The 19,747-nt window shown below is 44.3% G+C and overlaps 1 protein-coding gene across 3 annotated transcripts in view; it reads right to left on the minus strand.

The window, feature by feature from the left end:
* Positions 1–501: 501 nt before the first annotated feature.
* Positions 502–19,747, minus strand: part of ACMSD (aminocarboxymuconate semialdehyde decarboxylase) — a 68,586-nt gene continuing 49,340 nt past the window's right edge. The window contains exons 9-10 of one of the 3 annotated variants that reach the window (XM_014599608.3): positions 6,523–6,621; positions 502–1,107 (exon numbers count right to left, since the gene is read on the minus strand). In XM_014599608.3, coding sequence (XP_014455094.2) covers positions 1,039–1,107; positions 6,523–6,621 — 168 coding nt within the window. In that variant the 3' untranslated portion in view covers positions 502–1,038. The other 2 variants (XM_014599609.3, XM_019480642.2) reach the window with 2 other exon arrangements.

The following is a 19,747-nucleotide window of genomic DNA, read 5'->3' on the forward strand; positions in this document are numbered from 1 at the left end:
AATAATTGAAGACTTGTATAAAATAATTGTAGAGCTATATACTTACAAACTTTAAAGGACAGAAACATTTGAAAGGAAAAGACAGTGTACCTTGTCTTTCACGTCCTCTAGTCATGAACTGCCAGTGAAGGGCTTGTAGGTCACAGTATGGTGAAAGTTAACTAAAGTCACGTTACCCACTTTCCCTTCCTTCTCTACATAGACATCTGATTCCCAACTCTCAGTACCTGGTCTAATGAGGTGCTGCACACCTTCAGGGCTTCTGAAGTTCATGCCTTTCATACAGACTTCTTGGAGAAGCAACATAGATTAAACCTATGTTGATGTAGGAAACCTACCTTTCACCACCCTAGAACACTGGGACTTCCTAGATAAAGGGTATCATATCCTACAGAATAATTCCCAGGTGTACAATGTGATAAAAATGTTAATGTGTTTTTCTATTTAGAACATGGAGCCTCCTGTGAAATACCTGTTTTAAGTGAATGGAACATCAAACCACACTGTTTATTGTTCTTTATTTATTTTTATTCTGGTAACGCCAATAATGTGCAAAACACTTTCCACACAAATAAGAGAACACGATTTATGCCCTAAAGATCTTATAGTCCCAGACACATTCATATGGATATTTCTGATGAAACAATGAGCAGTGATATATAGGCAAGTGTTGGCACTCAAACTGTGTTCATTAGGCTTCCTAGGTAGCAAAGACTGAAAAGGCATGCCATTCACAAATCTCTGAGTTAGCTTTTCAAGAGTGCTGATTAAAGTTCAGTGGGTTATAACAGCTGGAAGCAATGACCTGTCCCATTCTGGAGGAAAGAAGGATCCTCAAAGATCTAAGGATGCAGAGAAATCCCCAGATTTCCAGTGCCCTTGCTTTTACGATCAGTAACAGTAAATCATTTATTAGCAGAGTTTATTTGACATTAGTATAGTAGAAACATATGTTTGCCTGTGTGTAGGTATGCACAACACACTGATGTAGATATATAGAAGATGCTCCATTGTGCTTGTTTGGTTTCTCTAGTAATTTCAAAGTGATACAAATTGTTTTCTATCAAGTCCCAAAAATTCCAGAGCATTTCCAGCTTTGAGTTTGTCCTGAAAAAAAATAGAAGACGTATTTATGTAGAGAACCTTACAAATATTTTGTATGCTAACAACTAAGCCCTGGAAAGAGGATTGTATTTATCTCTTACCAATGAATTTTCTGCAGGAGGAGGGTTAAAGTGTTGTAGATGTGATGGTTCAGGACACATATAGATAGGCAACTACTTTTTAGTGATATCTTTTATTGGATCAAGTGCAGAGCTGGAATAGATGTTAGTTAGATATGGACATACTTTTTAAAGAGCCTTTAAGCTGGAGATCAGGAGTGGGAAAGCACAGAAGAATTTTCTTATGAGGTTTCTTTCATCTCATTGTGTGGAGAAGGAGATACTATAGATTGAGAAAAAACTGTTATCACTTTATATGTTACGGGCCTGACTATTTCCTGCTTGCTAGCAAGGGCCTGTAGGGAAGCAAAGGACATGGGCAGAGGACTTCAAGGGGAAGGAGATGCATTGCTTGGGAGCACATATCAGCTGATCCACTGTCACTGTTTTGTCTCATTCCTGCCTTGCAGTAAGTGAAGATAACCCCCAAAATTACAAACAGGCAAATTACAAAACAGTTGTAGTGGATTCAGGTGCACCGTGGCAAGCCTGACACTTAGTTGGGTGATTTTTCCAATACAATTGGAGGATTTTCCCAATGCAGAAAAGGACCAGGTTATTATAGAGCAGGGACACTAATTCTTTTTGCCTCGTGGACCAGATGGGCGGTGCCCAGTTCTGCCACTGGATCCAGCCAGTGGTGTTGGCTTAGAAATGGTATTTAAAGGTTTGTTTTTTGGGGAATTGGATTATAGGTATAGATAGATATATTATAATTGATGGACAGCAGGGATTAATTGATTTCTAAAGAGCTTGGGTCTCACACACAAAGTTTCTCACAGCCCTCGAAGCAGACAGGTTGTCTAACACAACAAGGATACCAGTCTAGAAAACAGCCTGGAAACTGGGAGCATATACCATACTGTCCCATAAGATGAAATAAAGTGACACCAGTTGCAAGGCCCCAGAGCAGCAGCAGGGAGTGGGGGTGGAGGGCAGCTGTGTCCTGGTTTTGGGAGAACAGACCAAATTAGGAGAAGGCCCAGAAAGACCAAATGACTATGTATGCATGTGATGAGTTTGGAATGTGGTGACGATACAGTATGTGGAAGTGTGACCACAGAGAGACAACCAACCAGAGATAGCCATGGATCAAGAGTCATCAGGAGTCATGAAGAGGGAAGAAGGATACAAAAGCAGAGACTTGAGAGTAACAAAGAGTCCTTCCCTTTGTCCATCCCCCCCTTTGTCCCTTCTCCCTCCTTCCTCGTTTCATCCCTGTCCTTCTCCTCCCTGAGAGGGATTCCCCTCCCCCAGGAAGGGTCCCTGAGGCCATCATGGAGGGCATATGAGCAGCCCATCTCATCCACCCCACTGGAAAGGGCTGTGGGCCTCGGCATCCCACCTCCTGACTGTTGGACATCTGACACCTAAGAAAGAGCCTCAGAGTGGAGACTGCATCCTGGCCAGATGTACTTTGACTCTGATGACAGACCTAGGATTTGGTAGATATATAGACTTGCTTGATTGTTAGTATTGCTTCTTTTCTGTTATCACTGTGTAACAATAAATTTGCCTGTTATTGAATGGAGAGGTTGTTGCCAGTCTGAGGGTGGGTCCCCACCTGGAACAAGGCCTCTGGGTCCGGGTTCTATATCCAGAGCCAACAAGTGGACCTAGTCTAGCTGTATGGAGTGGGGTGGGAGGCAGCTTGGCTTTGATCCAGCCACATGGGGGAAAGACAGTGCGGCTCAGCCCTCAACCTGAATGAGAAGGGTTTGGGAATTTGGTAGCAAGGGAGGGGTAGCTTTGTTAATTGTTACTATTCCCCCATTGACAAATTTTGTGATCTGTGAGGAACGCCACAGGCTAGATACCATTGCTCTGCAGGCCAGATTTGGCCCATGGATCACAAGTTGAGTACCCCTGTTACAGAGGAAGATTTCAATCACCTTGTGGAATGGAGCTTTAGAAATAGAATTAAGTTCAATAGTATGAGGTACAAAATCATGCACTTAAGGATCACTGTAAAAGATTTCAGCTGTAAGATGGGGATGCCCCTAGACCGACGACAACTGAGGAAAAGAGGGTATATTGAATGATTATAGAATCACCATGAGCCACTGATGGGAAAGGCTGAAAAAGACTTTCACAATGCTGGAGTGATAAGGTGGAGTGCATTTAGTACACACAGGGAGGTACTAGCATCACTGTACATGGCATGGTTTAGACCACGGTTTAGAATGCTGTTCTGGTCAGCTGAATAATACTGTTATCTTGGATTTGGAAATGAATCAGTTAATGTTAAAGAAATTCCCATCCACATGATATTGGTTGCTGATTTCAGGTGGAAGTCTATCAGCAATAAAATGCAGAATGGCTGTGATATAGATGGAAAAGTGTGTTGGTGTAATCACACATCGTTGCTTAACTCCAGTTCTAATAATGATGAGGGCCATTTCCAAACCACTAAGCAAAGAATTGCTTGCTGTCATTTTGACAAGGAGTCTGATGATGGTAACAAATTTTAACGGACATCCAAATCTCATCAAGATCTTCCATAGGACTTATTTGTTGATTAAATCAAAGGCCTTAGGTCAATGAACGCCATATAAAGATCTCAGTGTCTCATGCAACACTTCTCCTGCAGCTGTCTAGCAGCAAAGATGATATCTATTTCACCTTTGAGTGATGTGAAACCACACTGGGGCTCAGGTAGAATATCCTCAGTGAGGAAAATGAGTCTATTGAGAAGAATGTGGGTGAAGGTCTTCCCAGCTATGGAGAAGAGTGCAATACCACAGTAACTGTTGCAATCCAATCTATCACCTTTCTTGAATATAGTAATGATTATTCTGGCATCTCTCAAGTCACTTGGAATCTCTTCATGTTTCCATATTTTCATAATAATGATGTGCAGTTGGTAAGAGAGCTTTTTTCTACCTTGTTTATAAATTTCAGCTGGCATGCCAACAGGACCACATGCTTTGTTGTTCTGCATCTGCTTAATGGCTTTCAAGGCCTCTTGATAAGCTGGTGTACCTGTAAGGTAGTCCTTAATGGGCTTGTCTACCTGTGCAATTAACGTGACTAAAAATAGTCTGGCTCAATTTGAGCTGGAGTAAACAATGTCACCATCTACACATGCAGTAATTTACTGCACTGCCAGATACTATTTGTATCTGATGGGACTATCCAGCAACGCATTAAATTAGTGTACTATGCCCTAATTACTGCACAGCAAATTAGTCTGCTGCACAGTAAAGTGTCTCGTAGAAGCATCCAATGGAGTGTTATGCTGCTTTGACGGTATTGTCTTCAACAGTAGAACCTTGGTTCAGGAGCTCTTGAAAGCGCTCCTTCCACCAAGCTGTCTTGAAAGAGTTCCATACTTGGACCTCAGAGGGTGGCTCCTTGTATGCTTGGCCCATAGGCCACTTTGGTTGTGCTGAAGAAACTACATGGCATGGCTGTCAGGAAACTTTCATCTCTTTTGCTTTGTTATCCCGCTACCTGTTATTTTGCTGTCTAATTTTCCTTTGGATCTCTGCTTTAACGCAGTGATAAATGTCTTGTTTCTATTTGTAGTTGATGTCATTCTGCCAAGCTTTGAAAGCTCCCCTTTTTCTCTCAGTAAGAGTTTGGATTTCCCTATCCTCCTCATTGAACCAGTCCTGATGTTTACTTGTGGAGAAGCCTAGAGGATCTTTGCATACCTCATAGGTGCCTTTCTTGAGGCTCTTCCAGTGATTAATGGTGTCCAGATCATCAGGGAGGTTAGAGAGTTTCACTGAGGCACTGCTGGAGATGATTGTTTTTATCAGGGTCTTTCAAACACTCAATATTGAATCTCTTCTTTGGTTGCTTCTTTTGTTTACATTGTTTTGGGGCAATGCAAATGGACATGACACAATGACGATAATCCATCCATCAGTAATCTGTGCTGGTCGAAGCTCTGGTGATACTGATGCCACAACAGTCCTGGGCATGCACTATCATTTAGTCAATCAGGTGCCCAGTAGTTTGAGTAAGAGTGCATCTGTGATGATAAGAACATGTTCCGAACACTTGCTCAGGAGAAAAATTTCAATTTGAATTGACTTTCCCTACCCCTTCCTCTCCAAGTGTTTCTTTCCATAGCTTAGACTCCTTGCTCATCTAGCATTGACATCTCCCAGAAAAAGATATCTTATCTTCTTCGGAGAGAGATGACAGCACTTAGTTGAATTTAGAATTGAATTTTTTTTTGTTTCATCATCTGCATCAAGGGTTAGGGCATATGCACTGATGACTGTTGCATGTTGTATGCAGGTCAGTTGAAGAAGAAGCATCATGAGACACTTCTGATGCCAACTGGACATTCTACTATCTGAGTAATGATCTTGGTCTTGATAGCAAAACCAATGCTATAGATGTGTCTGTCTCTTTTGGCTTTTTCTTTCCAAAAAACACATAGCTATCACCATGCTCTGTGAGCTGCCCCTCTCCTGTGCATCTGGTCTCATTAAGTGCATCAATATCAATAGCAAATGATGCAAGTTCTCTGACTATGAGTGCTGTCCTTCTCTCTGGTCACTCACTGTTAGGGTTGTCTATCAGGATGTGGACATTCCAGGTGGCAGACTTCATTATTTAATTTGGACTGCAAATAGAGTGATCCCACTGGACACAGTTTTCCAGTCAGGTGAAATGAGATAGATTAATGTTTAGGGCACCTTTTGTAGCCCTCTTCCCCTGTGGGATGAGCAAAGATCAGTTGAAGATGAAGGTCAGTTGAAGATGTGACTAGGTGTTTTGAACTGTAAATGAATGGAGCCTGAGGGGGATGGGAGTTCAGATATACCCCTGTGTCTTAGTGTTTCATATTGGCTACTTCTGTGCATCTCCTGGTTTTCTGGATTGCCCTCTGGAGCACCTACCATTCCTCATTCTCTGTACAGAGCACCTACGTATCTATTACATCTGTACTGGTAATACTAACTGCCCTATGGGTCAATTTGAATCTCCCTTCTGGGGAAGGCACTCAAATGTTTGGCATTGTCCCACCTAAATCTAGGCACATTCTAAGACAATTTGAATCCTCACCTATGTACTCACATAACATTTCTGGAGTGTGATATAGTCCATCACAGATGGGAATAGAATCCAAAAATGTGTGTAGGTGCAAAAATTTCAGTGACACAGTGACGTAAGTACAACACAAGCATGTAAATCTGAAATACCAGTAGCATTTAACTCCAAGGGCTCATGGCAAAGCCCATGGAAGTCAACAGAAACCCCTCATTGACTTCCCTAGGTCCTGGATCAGGCTCTAAAAAGAGAGGCTTAAAATAGAAATAAAAAATTTCAAAGATTGTACCTTTACTTCTTTCTGAAACTCTTCCATAGAATCAATCAGTTTTCCAGGTTCTAGCTCCCCCAGTGGAAAAGGGTAATCTGTCCCCAAAATTACTTTGTCCTGGAAACAAGAAACAGCTTGCTCATTTTGTGATAATATTAAAATGAAATAGTTGCATAAACTCTATGAGGTTCTTATAATCCACACATAGGCCGCGGAACGGAGTGGGCCACCCAGGCCATGGCCCAATCAACTTTTAGCATGTTAATTTACATAATCCACAAATGTGCAGTTGTCATTCTGGTTAAAACTATAGCTATTTTTTTAACTGCATAGCTAGCTAAATTAACGTGCTAAAAGTTGGTTGGGCCATAGCCTGGGTGGCCCACCCTGTTCCGTGGTCTATGAATCCACATGAAATTCTGAGTACGTATTGCACTGATCTTCTGTGGTATGCTTCTGATTTTTAAATTTCTTCAAAAGCATAAAGAAAGCCTGAAAAGAACGCTTCCCAAAGCTTCTTTATTTTGTACAGGCACTATTGGACAACTGAGTTACATAGAAATTCTGCATAAGATGAGTGAGACTGAGAGAACCTAAGAAAAAGTCTTTTTGTTTTTATGAGCTAGTCATGCTATATTTTCATCCTGATGCATGGCAAGTTCAGAATGTAAATCCCTGGCACATGGAAATGAATTTAAATCCCCTTGCACACACATACTAGGAACAGTAAAACCCTTCATAGTTTGGTACATTGAAGTAATTTGATATTAGTTTGATATGTATTAAACAAAGAATCCATTGCTCATCTTCAGTTCTGAGGCATCTTGCCTGACGTATTGTGATTCATTATAGGGTCACAATCACTTGCTGGTCATGTGTTCCCATAATTAAATAACCTATAAAAGAAAAAAATGGTTTCAATTTCTTTTGGTTATTGATTTATTTTTAATTCTTTTTATGTATAAAGAGGCTTCCAAGCATGCCGGCTAGGATCCTGTCAACTTATACCATAGGCCAGGGCTGTCCAACCAGTGACCCATGGGCCACATGCAGGCCACAAGGGGTTAGTTAAGTTGCAGCCTCTGGGCTTTTGCCCAGCCACCACTCCCCTCATCACTCTAGCTGAACATGCGGCCAGAATCTCTCTGCTCTCCCTCCCTCCTCTTGCTTTTGCAGCATGGTGCAGCCAGGGGAGCTGAGGGTGAGCCTGGGTGGGACTGGGTGAACGATGCAGCCGTGGGGAAGGGGCACCCATGCAGTGCAATGGGGGAGGGGAGGAGTAATACGGTGCAGCAGGTGGGGATGGCTGTCAGTGTGGCATGCAGCCCAGGGACCCCTCAGGTCACCCTGGCACCATCTGTAAGAGTGCAGCCCCCGCTGGTGTACAGCCCCATGGGATGTTCAGGCCATGGCTACTTACATTAAACAGCCCTGCCCTAGGCACCCCTTTTACCTCTTATATTTCAGTTCTTACATTTTCCTAGCAGGATCCTGCTAACAGAATGACATCAGGCTAATACTAACAGTCTGTTAAACACATATTTAACTTTAGTGCCTAAATAACACTTTAGATAAGAATGTTTTTGTTCATGGTCTTGGCCTTCTTCCTTTTTACTTTTGCTATGAAAGCTTACAGCCTCCATCTTTAAGAACCCAAAAAATTCTCCTGCAAATCCAGGGAAGACTCGATTTGCGATTCCTTCTCAAGCTTCACCTGGCTGTCTGGGTTTAGGAGACCACAAATGCGATTGGTGGGGTAAAACCCACCAATCAGAGACAGGCAGGGGAGGAGCCAGGAGGAGAGTCCACTCCCCCTCTACTCCAAAGGGGGTGGAGGCAGGAGTGGACTTAGCTGGGAACTGCAGTTGTAGCCCCCTAATTGGTTCATTTTCAATCTGGAGGCGGAGCCCCAGAAGGGGATATAAGCATCTGTGTGCCGAGCATGCGGCACAGTCTGTGAGGGACGAAGAAGAAAGAAGAGGTCCCAGTGCCAAGAAGAGCTGGGAGAGATGCCCAGTGGGAGTATCCGTCTGCCCAGAAGAGTCCGAAAGATTCCACTGCTGGACAGAAGCGGTAGCCGGTGCGGGTGTCGCTGCACAGAAGGTCCACGAGGGACTGGGACCATGGGAGCCATAACAAGGCAGCTTGGGTCTCCAAGCATGGTGTGAAGCCCAGCACAGAAGCCATTGCAGGGCATAAGGCCCTGGGGCCGGAGGGGCCGGGTGGTCTGGGACCCATTCCCTGCAGTGGGTCTGCAAGGGCCCTGGGAACAGAGCCGTTCCCAAGCACGGGGAACAGCATTCAGAGCAGCGTGGCCATGGGCATGCCCGAGGCGGCCCAGGCCTTCAACTCCCCCTGAGAAGGATTGAGCCACTGGGATGTGAGAGCAAGTCACGCCACCCCCCTCCCCCGAGGCCTGGAACTGAGCTCTCCCTCGGAGAAACAGTAGTCAGGCCAGGGAGCTTATGAACACTGCCCCAGCTCCTTGGGGCACGTGAGTTAGTGGGGCAGTGGGTCTCCCACCAGGGAGTGAGGCTCAGGGAAAGGTAGCCTCAATAAAGCAGCAGGAGGGGAAGACCCCCTAGAGGAGGGGAACCACTAGAGAACCCTTGTGTCTCATATTTTGGAGTGTTTATTGATTGTTTGATACACACTATGCAGTTTGGGAGCATTTATTAACTGTTAACTGTATGCCTTGTATTTTAAAATGCCATTTATTGTTGTACTTACCTGTTAATACTGTTTGGGACCATTAAGCTTACCTGTTTGTATTTAGGTGTGTATATATATAGTTATAGTTCTATGTATGTGAAACCTGTAAATACTCACTTTAGTTCACTACCTTTTAATACATATATTAAATTTGTGCCCGTTTAAGACATTGCTTTCTGTTCCTCCTCTATTGAGACACTATAGGTGGGAGGGAACTGCGAGTAGACTGCAGTTTCCACCCCCCGCACATGTGTCCTGCTGGCTTTCCCCTTTTATTGGTGAGGGGGGGACACTCACTTTGGGGACACCCGGGTTACATATTTATATATGAGGGACATTTTTAAAAAAATGTTCTTTGTGAATGCATGTGTGTGTGTCACAACATTACCCTGTTTTTATGCAGTCAGGTGTCTAGTTGCCACAGACACGAGTCAACATTTAATTTTGTGTAATTATATTAATTTCATTTAATTTCATTTAGTTAGAACTGTGTGTCAGGTAATGATAACAGAAACACTCTGGGCATAATTTTATTTCTGGAAACCTATAGTCTTTTAAGCTGCTGTTGCAAGAGCAAATTAATTGTGTCCATGAAAAACTGTTGGGGAGCAGTAACTACATGCTCTATCTTGTTTGTGAAGGTGACAGTTAATAGGAAATTCAGCCTGAAGTTTGAAATTTGTACTGTGCCTTTCTTTAATATTCCTTTAACCAGAGTGTTAGAAACCCAAGATGGGTGATTCTCAATGGCTGTAAGTTATCAAATCTCTAGTGAATTCTCTGGAGCTATGGCAATTTTCATTTTCTGGGCATCTGCCCTAGAACAGTTAACGTTGTCAGTCTTTATGTTTTACTGTGAATCTGGGATGCCTGGTGTTCTTCTTTTAAGCGTCTGTTCCCGAGTCCATTTAATTATTTGAAAAAATTCAGCCTTTAAAAAATGTTCTGGTCCTTATGGTTGCAGAAAAAAAAAAGATTGAAAACAATACGCTAAGGCTTGAGAAGTTGAACAAAAAATTAAATGCAATTTTTTTTTTTAAAGTGCATTCATTTTTGAATGCCTGGAGTTGACAGTACTGAAAGGCTGTGAAGAAAACATGTTTTATGAATTTTGTTTGCATGTAAAATGCTTATTTTTTCTGTCTCCAGTAGGTGTCACCCAAGGGTCTCTGAAAGAACCCACATGAAAAAAATACCTATCAGTAAAAACTAACAGCCTAAGGCATGTAAAAGCTGCACATTTTTGTTCTATACAATGTAGTTGCATTCCGCCTTATTACAGAAATCTTGATATAAGATTATAATTATAAAGAATTTATACTTTGTCTGCTAAAGGAATTTCTGAGAATAAATTACATTGAAAATACCCTTTGATTTGTGTATGTTTAAACAGTTACAGATACTGCTTTACAGCATATTCATTGATAATTGGATGTTTTCTGCACCAGAACATTCATAGGGACAGCAAACATGCCACATACTATAGAAACAATAAGAAACAATGCACCTGTATTACTTGATGGATTTATCAAATACAGCAGTTGTCTGCTACATCAAGAAAGCTAACCCAAGTGTGTCACCCTGTGGGCCAGATATGATTTATTGGGCTGGTCTGGGCCAGACTGAGATTGATCCTCTGTGCAGTGCCCATGGCAATGGGTCCAGTCCTCATGCTGCACACAGCAAAGAGTGGTCCCTGGGCTTGCTGTGCATCTGGTCTGCAGGGCTGGCACAGGGTATGCACTACCCATGGTGTGCAGGTTGGACCCAGCTCTGCAGGCAGCACAGGGGGTCAGTTTGGAGCCCTACATGCAGCCCATGCCCCAGACCCCTTGTGCAGCATGTATTGCTGAGTCCAGCCCACATGCTATGGGCAGCGCACACCCTGTGCATGCCCCACATGCCATGTGCACAGCGAGCCCTGGAGCCAGGATGTGCTGCACGTAAGCTGGACTAGAAACACACGCTGCACTCAGCACAGGGAACCAGCCTGGAGTACACTGCATGTAGTGTCCCACCTGTCTGGTCCTATGCACTGGCTCCAGCATGGCCTTGGAGGTAGCACCCAGGGCCAGTCCAGTGGGGCGCCACATGGAGCACATACCCCAGACTGCCCTCCGGTGCTCTGTGCAAGGCATGTGGTGCTGAGCCTGGCCTGCACAGCAAATGCAGAGCCAAGGCCAGCATACGTGATCAGTCCAGTGACCAGGCTGTATAATACAGCGGTATGGGTTGAATCCAGCCAAGGGGCTGTATCCCTGGCTAAACCCCTGGCTTAACTAGGGTGAGTCTACTATTTCAAGTAGTATTTTCTTACATGACTCAGAACAGAAGGAAGTATTTTTTTTTATTCTTCTCTTGCTGAGATCTGGCATAAACTATCCCATTGCAGTTTGTGTTGTCTTCCTCTAATTTATAGTATTCGTGACTGATAATAATCACGCTGCCAGTGAACCAAGCCAATGGAGAACTATAGATAAAGAAGGACCTCTGGGAATGTCACTGTGGCTCTGCCTCCAACTTGCTGAAATATCTTAGATCAGTGGTGCTCAACTTTTCAGCCTTGCAGGCCAGATGAGTGGTGTGGGGCCAGACCCTAGATCGTACCTGGATTGGGCCTCACACAGGCAGATTGGGCTCTACATTGCCTCAGCCTGGCCCTGTGTGGCTGGACTGGGCCTTCGGCTGGCCCTGGATGGATGGATCTGGCTCCACACCACCTCAGACCTGAGCACATGACCTAGTGCACAAGGCCATGCTATCTCGCCCACAGGTCTCTCCATAGGTCTGGAAATTTGGCTTCCAGGCGAGCAACAATTAAGGTTATCCCATTTCTCCACCACCACATTTTTTGACCCTTGGAAAGCTCTGTGGGCCAGATGACAGAGCTGTACAGTCTGGATCTGGCCTGTGAACTAGAGGTTGAGCACACCTGCTTTAGACTAGATAGTCTAAAGTCATTTATATCTAATATGTTAAAATATATTAGACGTACACCAATACCTCAGCCCGATATTGGATTGGCACTGATATAAAGAAAATTGACCGTATCAGAAATTGGCCTGATGTGGCCGATAATTTGGCTGATAAATGCCCGTGCATATGCGCAGCTGCAGCACACCATGCAGGCAGCGAGAAGCACAGCCTGGCAGCTTGGAGAGCCACACGCAGCTGATAAGTCTGTTGTGGTGGAAGGGGAGGTGACAGGGAAGGGCATGGGGAGACAGATCAAGCCCCCTGCGGTGAGGGTGGGAGTGGGGCAGGCACTTCCCAGCTGGGGTGGGGTGGGGTGGGGCGCAGGACAGAGCCCCGGCTCATCCAGGGGTGTGGGGAGGGAGAGGGACATCTCCTGCCAATGTGTGAACTCTGGGAGGGCATGAGGGAGTGACATGTGCCCCCGAATTTGCACGGGGCATGGGCAGGGTGGGTTGCTGCTGCAGGCTGGGACCGGGGCTGAACTGGGCTCTTCCTGGCGCCTGCCCCAGCCCCACTCCTTCCTCCTTCCTGCAGGGGCCTTGCTCCATCCCCCATGCCCCTTCCCTCATCCCTCCTCTTCCACCACAACAGACTTACCAGCCGCATGCAGCTCTTATAGCTGCAGGGCTGCGTATTGGAAATCAGATTTGTGTCAGTTGATATGCTTCCTTAAAAATTGTCTATCGGTATCAGCCCCCAAAATCTCTATCAGTGCACCCCTAACATAGATGTCCATATTTAGCCTGAAATAGGGACTACAGTATGCATGGAATGGAAATGAGGACTATAGTACATATTTACAGTGAGCAGTCTCATAAAAATGCTATGAAGTGTTTGAAAAGGTGTACAAGGTGGTAATTCCTAACTCATTCTTAATTATTATCTTTATTCCAAAGGCTGTGGCCTGAATCCTATTTCCCAATGGTTTGGCATCCAATTGGACTCACTTAGCACAGCATCTCCACTTTAATAGGACACAAGTTGCTGGTGACTGATGTCAACCAGAGTGCAGCTGCATGCTGGAGTGCTGCCAGATCCTTTGCAGGGTACCACAAAGTGTGAGGAGGAAAACATGTAAGTGCAGGTTTAGGCTGGTCCCTGCCTGGCCAATTCCCTACCTGCACTGCCTAGCCCCTCTACAAGGAGGTAAGCACTGTAATACGTAAATTAGCTTTTGCAGTTAGGTGCCACTCCATTCACAAAAGTTATAGAAGGGTGCCTCAGCCAGAGGGGTGTCTCAAGTCAGTTGAGAACCAGTCACCTAAATAAATACTTATATTCAACAGCTCAGTGACCGGAACAGAACTTGTTTCACAGTAATAGGAGACCTGAATCTGAAAGAGATTACCAGAGTCCAAATTAACTTTATGCCTGAGCTAGTCTTTTAATATTGGTGACTTTAGAATGCCAATATATGAAGCCAGGGTGGTTTGACTGGGCCCCCAGCAGTAATAAGATATACTCTCTGAGAACAGCAAAAGACAGGTCTACTTCTTCTGAGATAAAGAAATGCATGGGGATAAAGAAATGTCCTTCCTCCCACCAAGATTCATCCATGGGAGGCATGCAGGACTCCTGGCCTCTGGATTTTGTCCGAAGGGAGGCAGTTTTACGTTCTGCTGATGGTCCCAGATGTTCATTTTATTTTCTAGTAATTTTGGCTGGCCTCCTTCCTGGGCAACACTGTCCAGTTAATATTCCATGCTGGTTTATGTGCTGTCTGGTGCAGGGGAGGTTGCAGCAATTTTACACTGTTGTTACCTGCTCCCATTCCACCTAGCAGGTTTTGTACCTCTGCAGTCCTTTGTTAAGGTTAACTGTCTCTGTTAAAGACATTTTGAAAGGATAGAGCTAAGTGTATGTGACTCCTCAAAGCTGTTCCTGGATTTTCAGTATTCAAGGTTTCCAAGCCAGAATATTACACTCTGACACCAGGTGACAGCTATTCCCTAAAGACTTTGAATTATGTCTGTGCACACAGCTGATGCCTTTCTAGCAAGCTCCTGGCTATACACTAGAGATTTATTTTATTCCAAATCCTGCTTCAAATACAGAACTACAGTGGCCTATCAAGATCCCTGTCACATTACTTGGAGTCCAATTTTGCATCCACAGTATTGCCAATGCACATGATTTCCTTGCCAGTGTTATATATTTGGTGTTTGTCTTAACACAGCTCCTGGACTGAAGGGACTATGTGAAAATCTCAATTGCCTTTTAAAAAAAAAGATTAGTCTCATCCCACTTAAACTACTCTTGGAGCAGGATGCTCTTCCATATATATAAGTGGAAGTGGCATAATTTGGTCCTCAGTGAATTACTCTCTCTTTGTCAGAGGCCTCCTCCTACAAACCTAATTTGTGCCATTAAAAAGAATTAGTGTAATGATCATTTTTCCAAGTTTATATATATCTTAATAGAGCCTATGCTGACTTAGGTAGTTATATCTGTGGGTTGCTAATTCTCTCCTAGTTCATGCTCTCTATTCCCTTGTGCAGGGGAATTAAACTGATTTCACTTGTCCTCCTAAGTGCAGGGAGCGTGGGAGGGGTATAACCACAGAGCTCTATATTCCACTGATCCCTGACTGGCATAATTGCCTATGTGGAGCCCATTACAAACTTGTGTAACCTAAAGCAGCTCTGAGGCTGCTATTTAATGAATAAGAGCAGAAGCAGACCCTAAAGTGGTTCCCTGCCCAAATGGCTTGAGTTTGTGGAACTGCTGTGATAAGTGCAATGGGGTTTGTAAACTCTGCACAGGTTAAAGGGAATTAAGATTTAATGTGCAGCTAAAGCAGCGATTTCTCTGAGTTTCATTTGGCTGATTATTTCTGGGTCCACTTAAACAAGGGGCTATACAAGACTGAAAGCCAGGAAGGCAGACGGCCCAGAAGAACCCACCAGAGTACAAGGGCTGAGGATCATTGGTGGACCGAAGTAGGCAGCAGTCCAGGAGTATAATTTGAGTTGTAAGGACAGTCTATTAGACTAACTCCCTCAGTGGAGCAGGGCTCTGGGCTGGAGTTTAGAGGAATAAAGTGGGTCTCAGACCCCCGACTTCTCTTCCACCTGGCCTGTTGAGGAGATATTGGTACAACTGAATCAGTACCAGCAGTACAAACTGATTGAGTGTCCTAAGACCCTGAGTGATTAATTGCTGCAGAGTACAGAATGTCAGATATGATTTCTGATCTCTAAGAGACTGTAAATGTGGCTGGTGACCAAAAAGGAGAGAGATATCAAAAGCCCTTCCTTTTACAAAACGTATTTAATAATCATAACAAGGGGACTTCACAGTAAGTTAAATATGCCAAGGAAAAGACTCTCTCCATCAAAATCTTTTAAGCGAAATAAAAAGAGAAATGGCTGTAATATGACTCAAAAAGGTGCAGTGCATGGCATGAAGAACCAGAGTAGTTGCTGTAGTTAAAATGCTGCATCAAGGAGGGGAGCATACATAGAGAGTGGGAAAATTTTTCTACATAAAGGAATAGTGTGAAAGATGATAGGAGGACAAGCCTGCAAGGAGACAAAGGGAACAGTTGGAAATGGAGGACCATTTCAGGGAGAATACATGCCAACTTAGAGATATTCTATGTAAAGGAAGCATACAAGATATGCATTTATTAAACTCTTGCATTTCCCTCCTATATTTCCACATTTCAGGCATTAAAAGGAAGATTTTTTGGGCTGTTCCAGTCAGAAAAAGCCATTATAGTCTGCATGTCCATGCATAACTGTATTTATTAAAAACAGGTAAGGATGGATAGACATTAAAGACAACCCTGACATTTCTTAAGAAATGCAAAAGTATAGTAAGAAGATGCTCTGCCTCCCAGCATACAGGAAGCAAAAGACAGCAAATAGTTTCTCAGATTTAATTAAGAAAACAGAATCAGGTGTGGAAAAGTCATTTCCCTGTCCCTTAAACCTGCAACCTTTTCTAGACTTTCCTACTGGTTGCCATATGGTTAAGCACACACACACAAATAAATCACAGAATAAATTACAAAAGAGACCAATGTCCCATATAATACATTGCTCATGTTTATTGTACTGGGACATTTAATTTGAAAGTTCTAGTGACAAAGTAAGAGACACTAGGAAAGCTAGTTATGTATTACATTTAAAATGGTGCATTGCTCTAAAATTGTCCAGTTACAATTTGTTTTCACTTTTCCTCCTCTTTTTATCTATTTAGTTGATGTTCTGTAAGTGTCAACAGTGCCCAGGATCATGGAGTCACTAAAGGTATTTGCTGTCACTGCAGTTTGTTTATAGAAATCGATGCTCACAGAGACAGATGAAGGCACACCTGGAGAATCTTCCACAGGACAAATTCTGAATTCATAGACTCATAGAAAATTAAGGTTGGAAAGGACCTTAGGAGGTCATCTAGTCCAACCCCCAACTGTTCTGAAACTTGCATTGCATCCGGGATAATCAACCTTTAGTTGCATATTTGTGTGCTGCTGTTTCTCTCCCGCTCTGGTCTTGGATTCTAAATCTGAGAGTTTAAAAGATAATATTCATCAGCTAACGAGGAGGTCATGTGCATCTCAGCAACTGGGGAAGTGTTGAATCACACAGCCCCAATTCACAGTGGCCTCGCCAGTGATGACACAGCACCTCTCACAGATTGTGAAGGGGAGAGGAAGAAACCACAAACTGTCTTTTACTTGCATAAAAAATCTGTTAACTTTAAAAGGGCATTTTAAAATTAAGGACTCTAATTATACCAATATATGCCACTTATAATTTGGTATAATTATGTCAGATAGTATTTGGAATGATTTCATTTACACCAAAATACAGAAATCATTTATCAAAATTGTGCTAGCTGAGTGCTAGGTCCAAAAAGTACCAGAGAATGGAGTAGGAAAGCCTAACCATTACGATTATGTCTTATTTTTAGTAGGGTGACCCTACAAAGGCACTGGGAACCATACAGAAAAGTAATAAAGACAGTTTGTGCCACAAACAGCCACTGATCTACATGCACTGAGCCCCATGGAGACCATCTCTGTACCAAATAGGAGATAGGGCTTGCAGTTCTGCTCAGTGCCATAACCTGTCTATAAAAAGGAGTGGATACATTTTACCAGACTGAATAACCACACATGGCATTGAAGATAGTTGTAGGGATGGACAGTGGGGAGGTGGGGAATGGACAGTGGCTGAGAAAAGGAAGGAAGAGCTGGAGTCTGAATTTACATTTCTCCTTCATGGTGGATACTCTAGTCAGCTGCAGAAACCCTGGGGGCTGTTGCCATGGACTACTCTAATCTTTCTGATCTTCGGAGACCCATATTGATCTTAGGGACGTATGGAATTGGGAGGTTATCCATTTGATTCATTTTAGAGAAAGGTAAACAGAGCACTTAAAAAAAAAGAGAAATTCCATCTTCAGCCTCTTCCTGTGGATGTCAGGGAGCAATCAGTTCCACTATTATTGGGGCCAGTAGTATAACTAGGAATGGGTGACCAGGCACTAGGCCTAGGTGCTGCCCTAAAGGGCTTGCCTCCAGGTCCCCTCCTCTTGCTCCATCCCCAAGCTCTCTTTTGCCATTGCATTTGCAACTTGCAGCAGTTGGCAATAGGAATCAGTGCCAACAATAAGCGTGCAAGTCTCCTGCTGGCTCCCCAGCCCTCCCTGCTGTGTCTCACACCCACTTGCTGCAGCTGCCTACCGCTTCTCTTGCTGATGAATTTGCTGCTTGTGGCGGTCAGTGGCATCAGGGCAATGCAGGTAAAGGTGGCAGCTGTGGTAGTGGCATGTGAGACGAGCCCTCAGCATAGAGCAGGAACGGCTGGGGCACTGCAGAGAAACAGTTTAAGGACAGAGCAGGGCAGGTTGCTGGCTCAGGGCACAACATAGTTGCATCTCTGTGTGGGGCACTGCAGTACAGGGCTGTTATTTTGGGGTTTTTTTGTCTCAGATTTTAATTGTTTTAAATAGGAAGCTACTGCAATGTTTTCTCTTTTTGCCATAACAATTAAAATATTTTTCATAGATTTCATAGATTTCATAGACATTAGGGCTGGAAGGGACCTCGGAAGATCATCGAGTCCAGCCCCCCGCCCAAAGGGCAGGAAGTCAGCTGGGGTCATAGGATCCCAGCAAGATAAGCATCCAGTTTCATCTTGAAGGTGTTCAATGAAGGCGCTTGAACAACCTCCGGCGGCAGGCTGTTCCAGACCTTGGGGGCTCAGACAGTAAAGAAATTCTTCCTTATGTCTAGCCTGAAACGATCTTGTAGTAGTTTGTGACCATTCGACCTCGTCATCCCTTGGGGCGCTCTGGTGAACAAAAGTTCCCCCAGATACTGGTGATCACCCCTGATAAACTTGTAGGTGGCCATCAGATCACCCCTGAGCCTGCGCTTTTCCAGGCTAAAGAGCCCCAGGGCTCTCAGTCTGTCATCGTAGGGTCTGCTTCCCTGACCTCTGATCATGCGCGTGGCTCTTCTCTGGACTCTCTCAAGCTTCTCCACATCCTTTTTGAATTGTGGAGCCCAAAACTGGACGCAGTACTCCAGCTGCGGCCTCACTAAGGCCGAGTACAGGGGGAGAATGACGTCCCGGGATTTGCTTGAGAAGCATCTATGGATGCAAGCCAGCGTTTTGGTCGCTTTACTAGCCGCAGCATCGCATTGCAGGCTCATGTTCATCTTGTGGTCAATGATGACCCCCAAGTCTCTTTCTTCCATAGTGCTAGCCAACATAGCACTGCCGAGCCTATAAGGATGCTGCAGGTTTTTCTTCCCAAGGTGGAGAACCTTGCATTTATCGGCGTTGAACACCATCAGATTCTCGTCCGCCCACTTGCTGAGCCTGTCCAGGTCAGCCTGGATCATCCACCTGTCTTCTGGTTTGAATGCTTTGCCCCAAAGTTTGGTGTCATCGGCGAACTTGGCTAGTCCGCTTCTGACTCCAGTGTCCACATCATTAATGAAGATGTTGAACAGTATAGGTCCAAGGACAGAGACCTGGGGGACCCCACTGGTCACAGGACACCACGATGAGTGACTTCCATCAATTACTACCCTCTGGGTCCGATCCCGGAGTCAATTTTCCAGCCAGTGGATCGTGGAGGACCCAAGGCGACAATTGGTCAGTTTCTCCAAGAGACGATCATGGGACACCAGATCGAAGGCTTTTTTGAAGTCAAGATATATGACATCAATCTCATCTCCCTTGTCCAGGTGATAGGTCACCTGGTCGTAGAAGGAAATGAGATTGGTCAAGCAAGACCTACCCGCAACAAACCTGTGCTGGCTATCCCTTAAGATGTTGGCGTCGGCCAGTCCATTAAGGATGGCCTCCTTAATAAACTTTTCTAAGATCTTCCCCGGGATAGAAGTCAGGCTGATGGGCCTATAGTTAGCCGGATCCACTTTCCTCCCTTTCTTGAAGATAGGCACCACATTGGCCTTCTTCCAGTCTTTGGGCACTACACCAGAGCGCCAAGAGTTTTCAAAGATCCGCGCTAGAGGCTGGGCTATGATGCTCACCAGCTCCTTGAGTACCCTGGGGTGAAGATTGTCAGGGCC

Source organism: Alligator mississippiensis, chromosome 4, assembly GCF_030867095.1.
Source record: "Alligator mississippiensis isolate rAllMis1 chromosome 4, rAllMis1, whole genome shotgun sequence".
NCBI lineage: Eukaryota > Metazoa > Chordata > Crocodylia > Alligatoridae > Alligator > Alligator mississippiensis.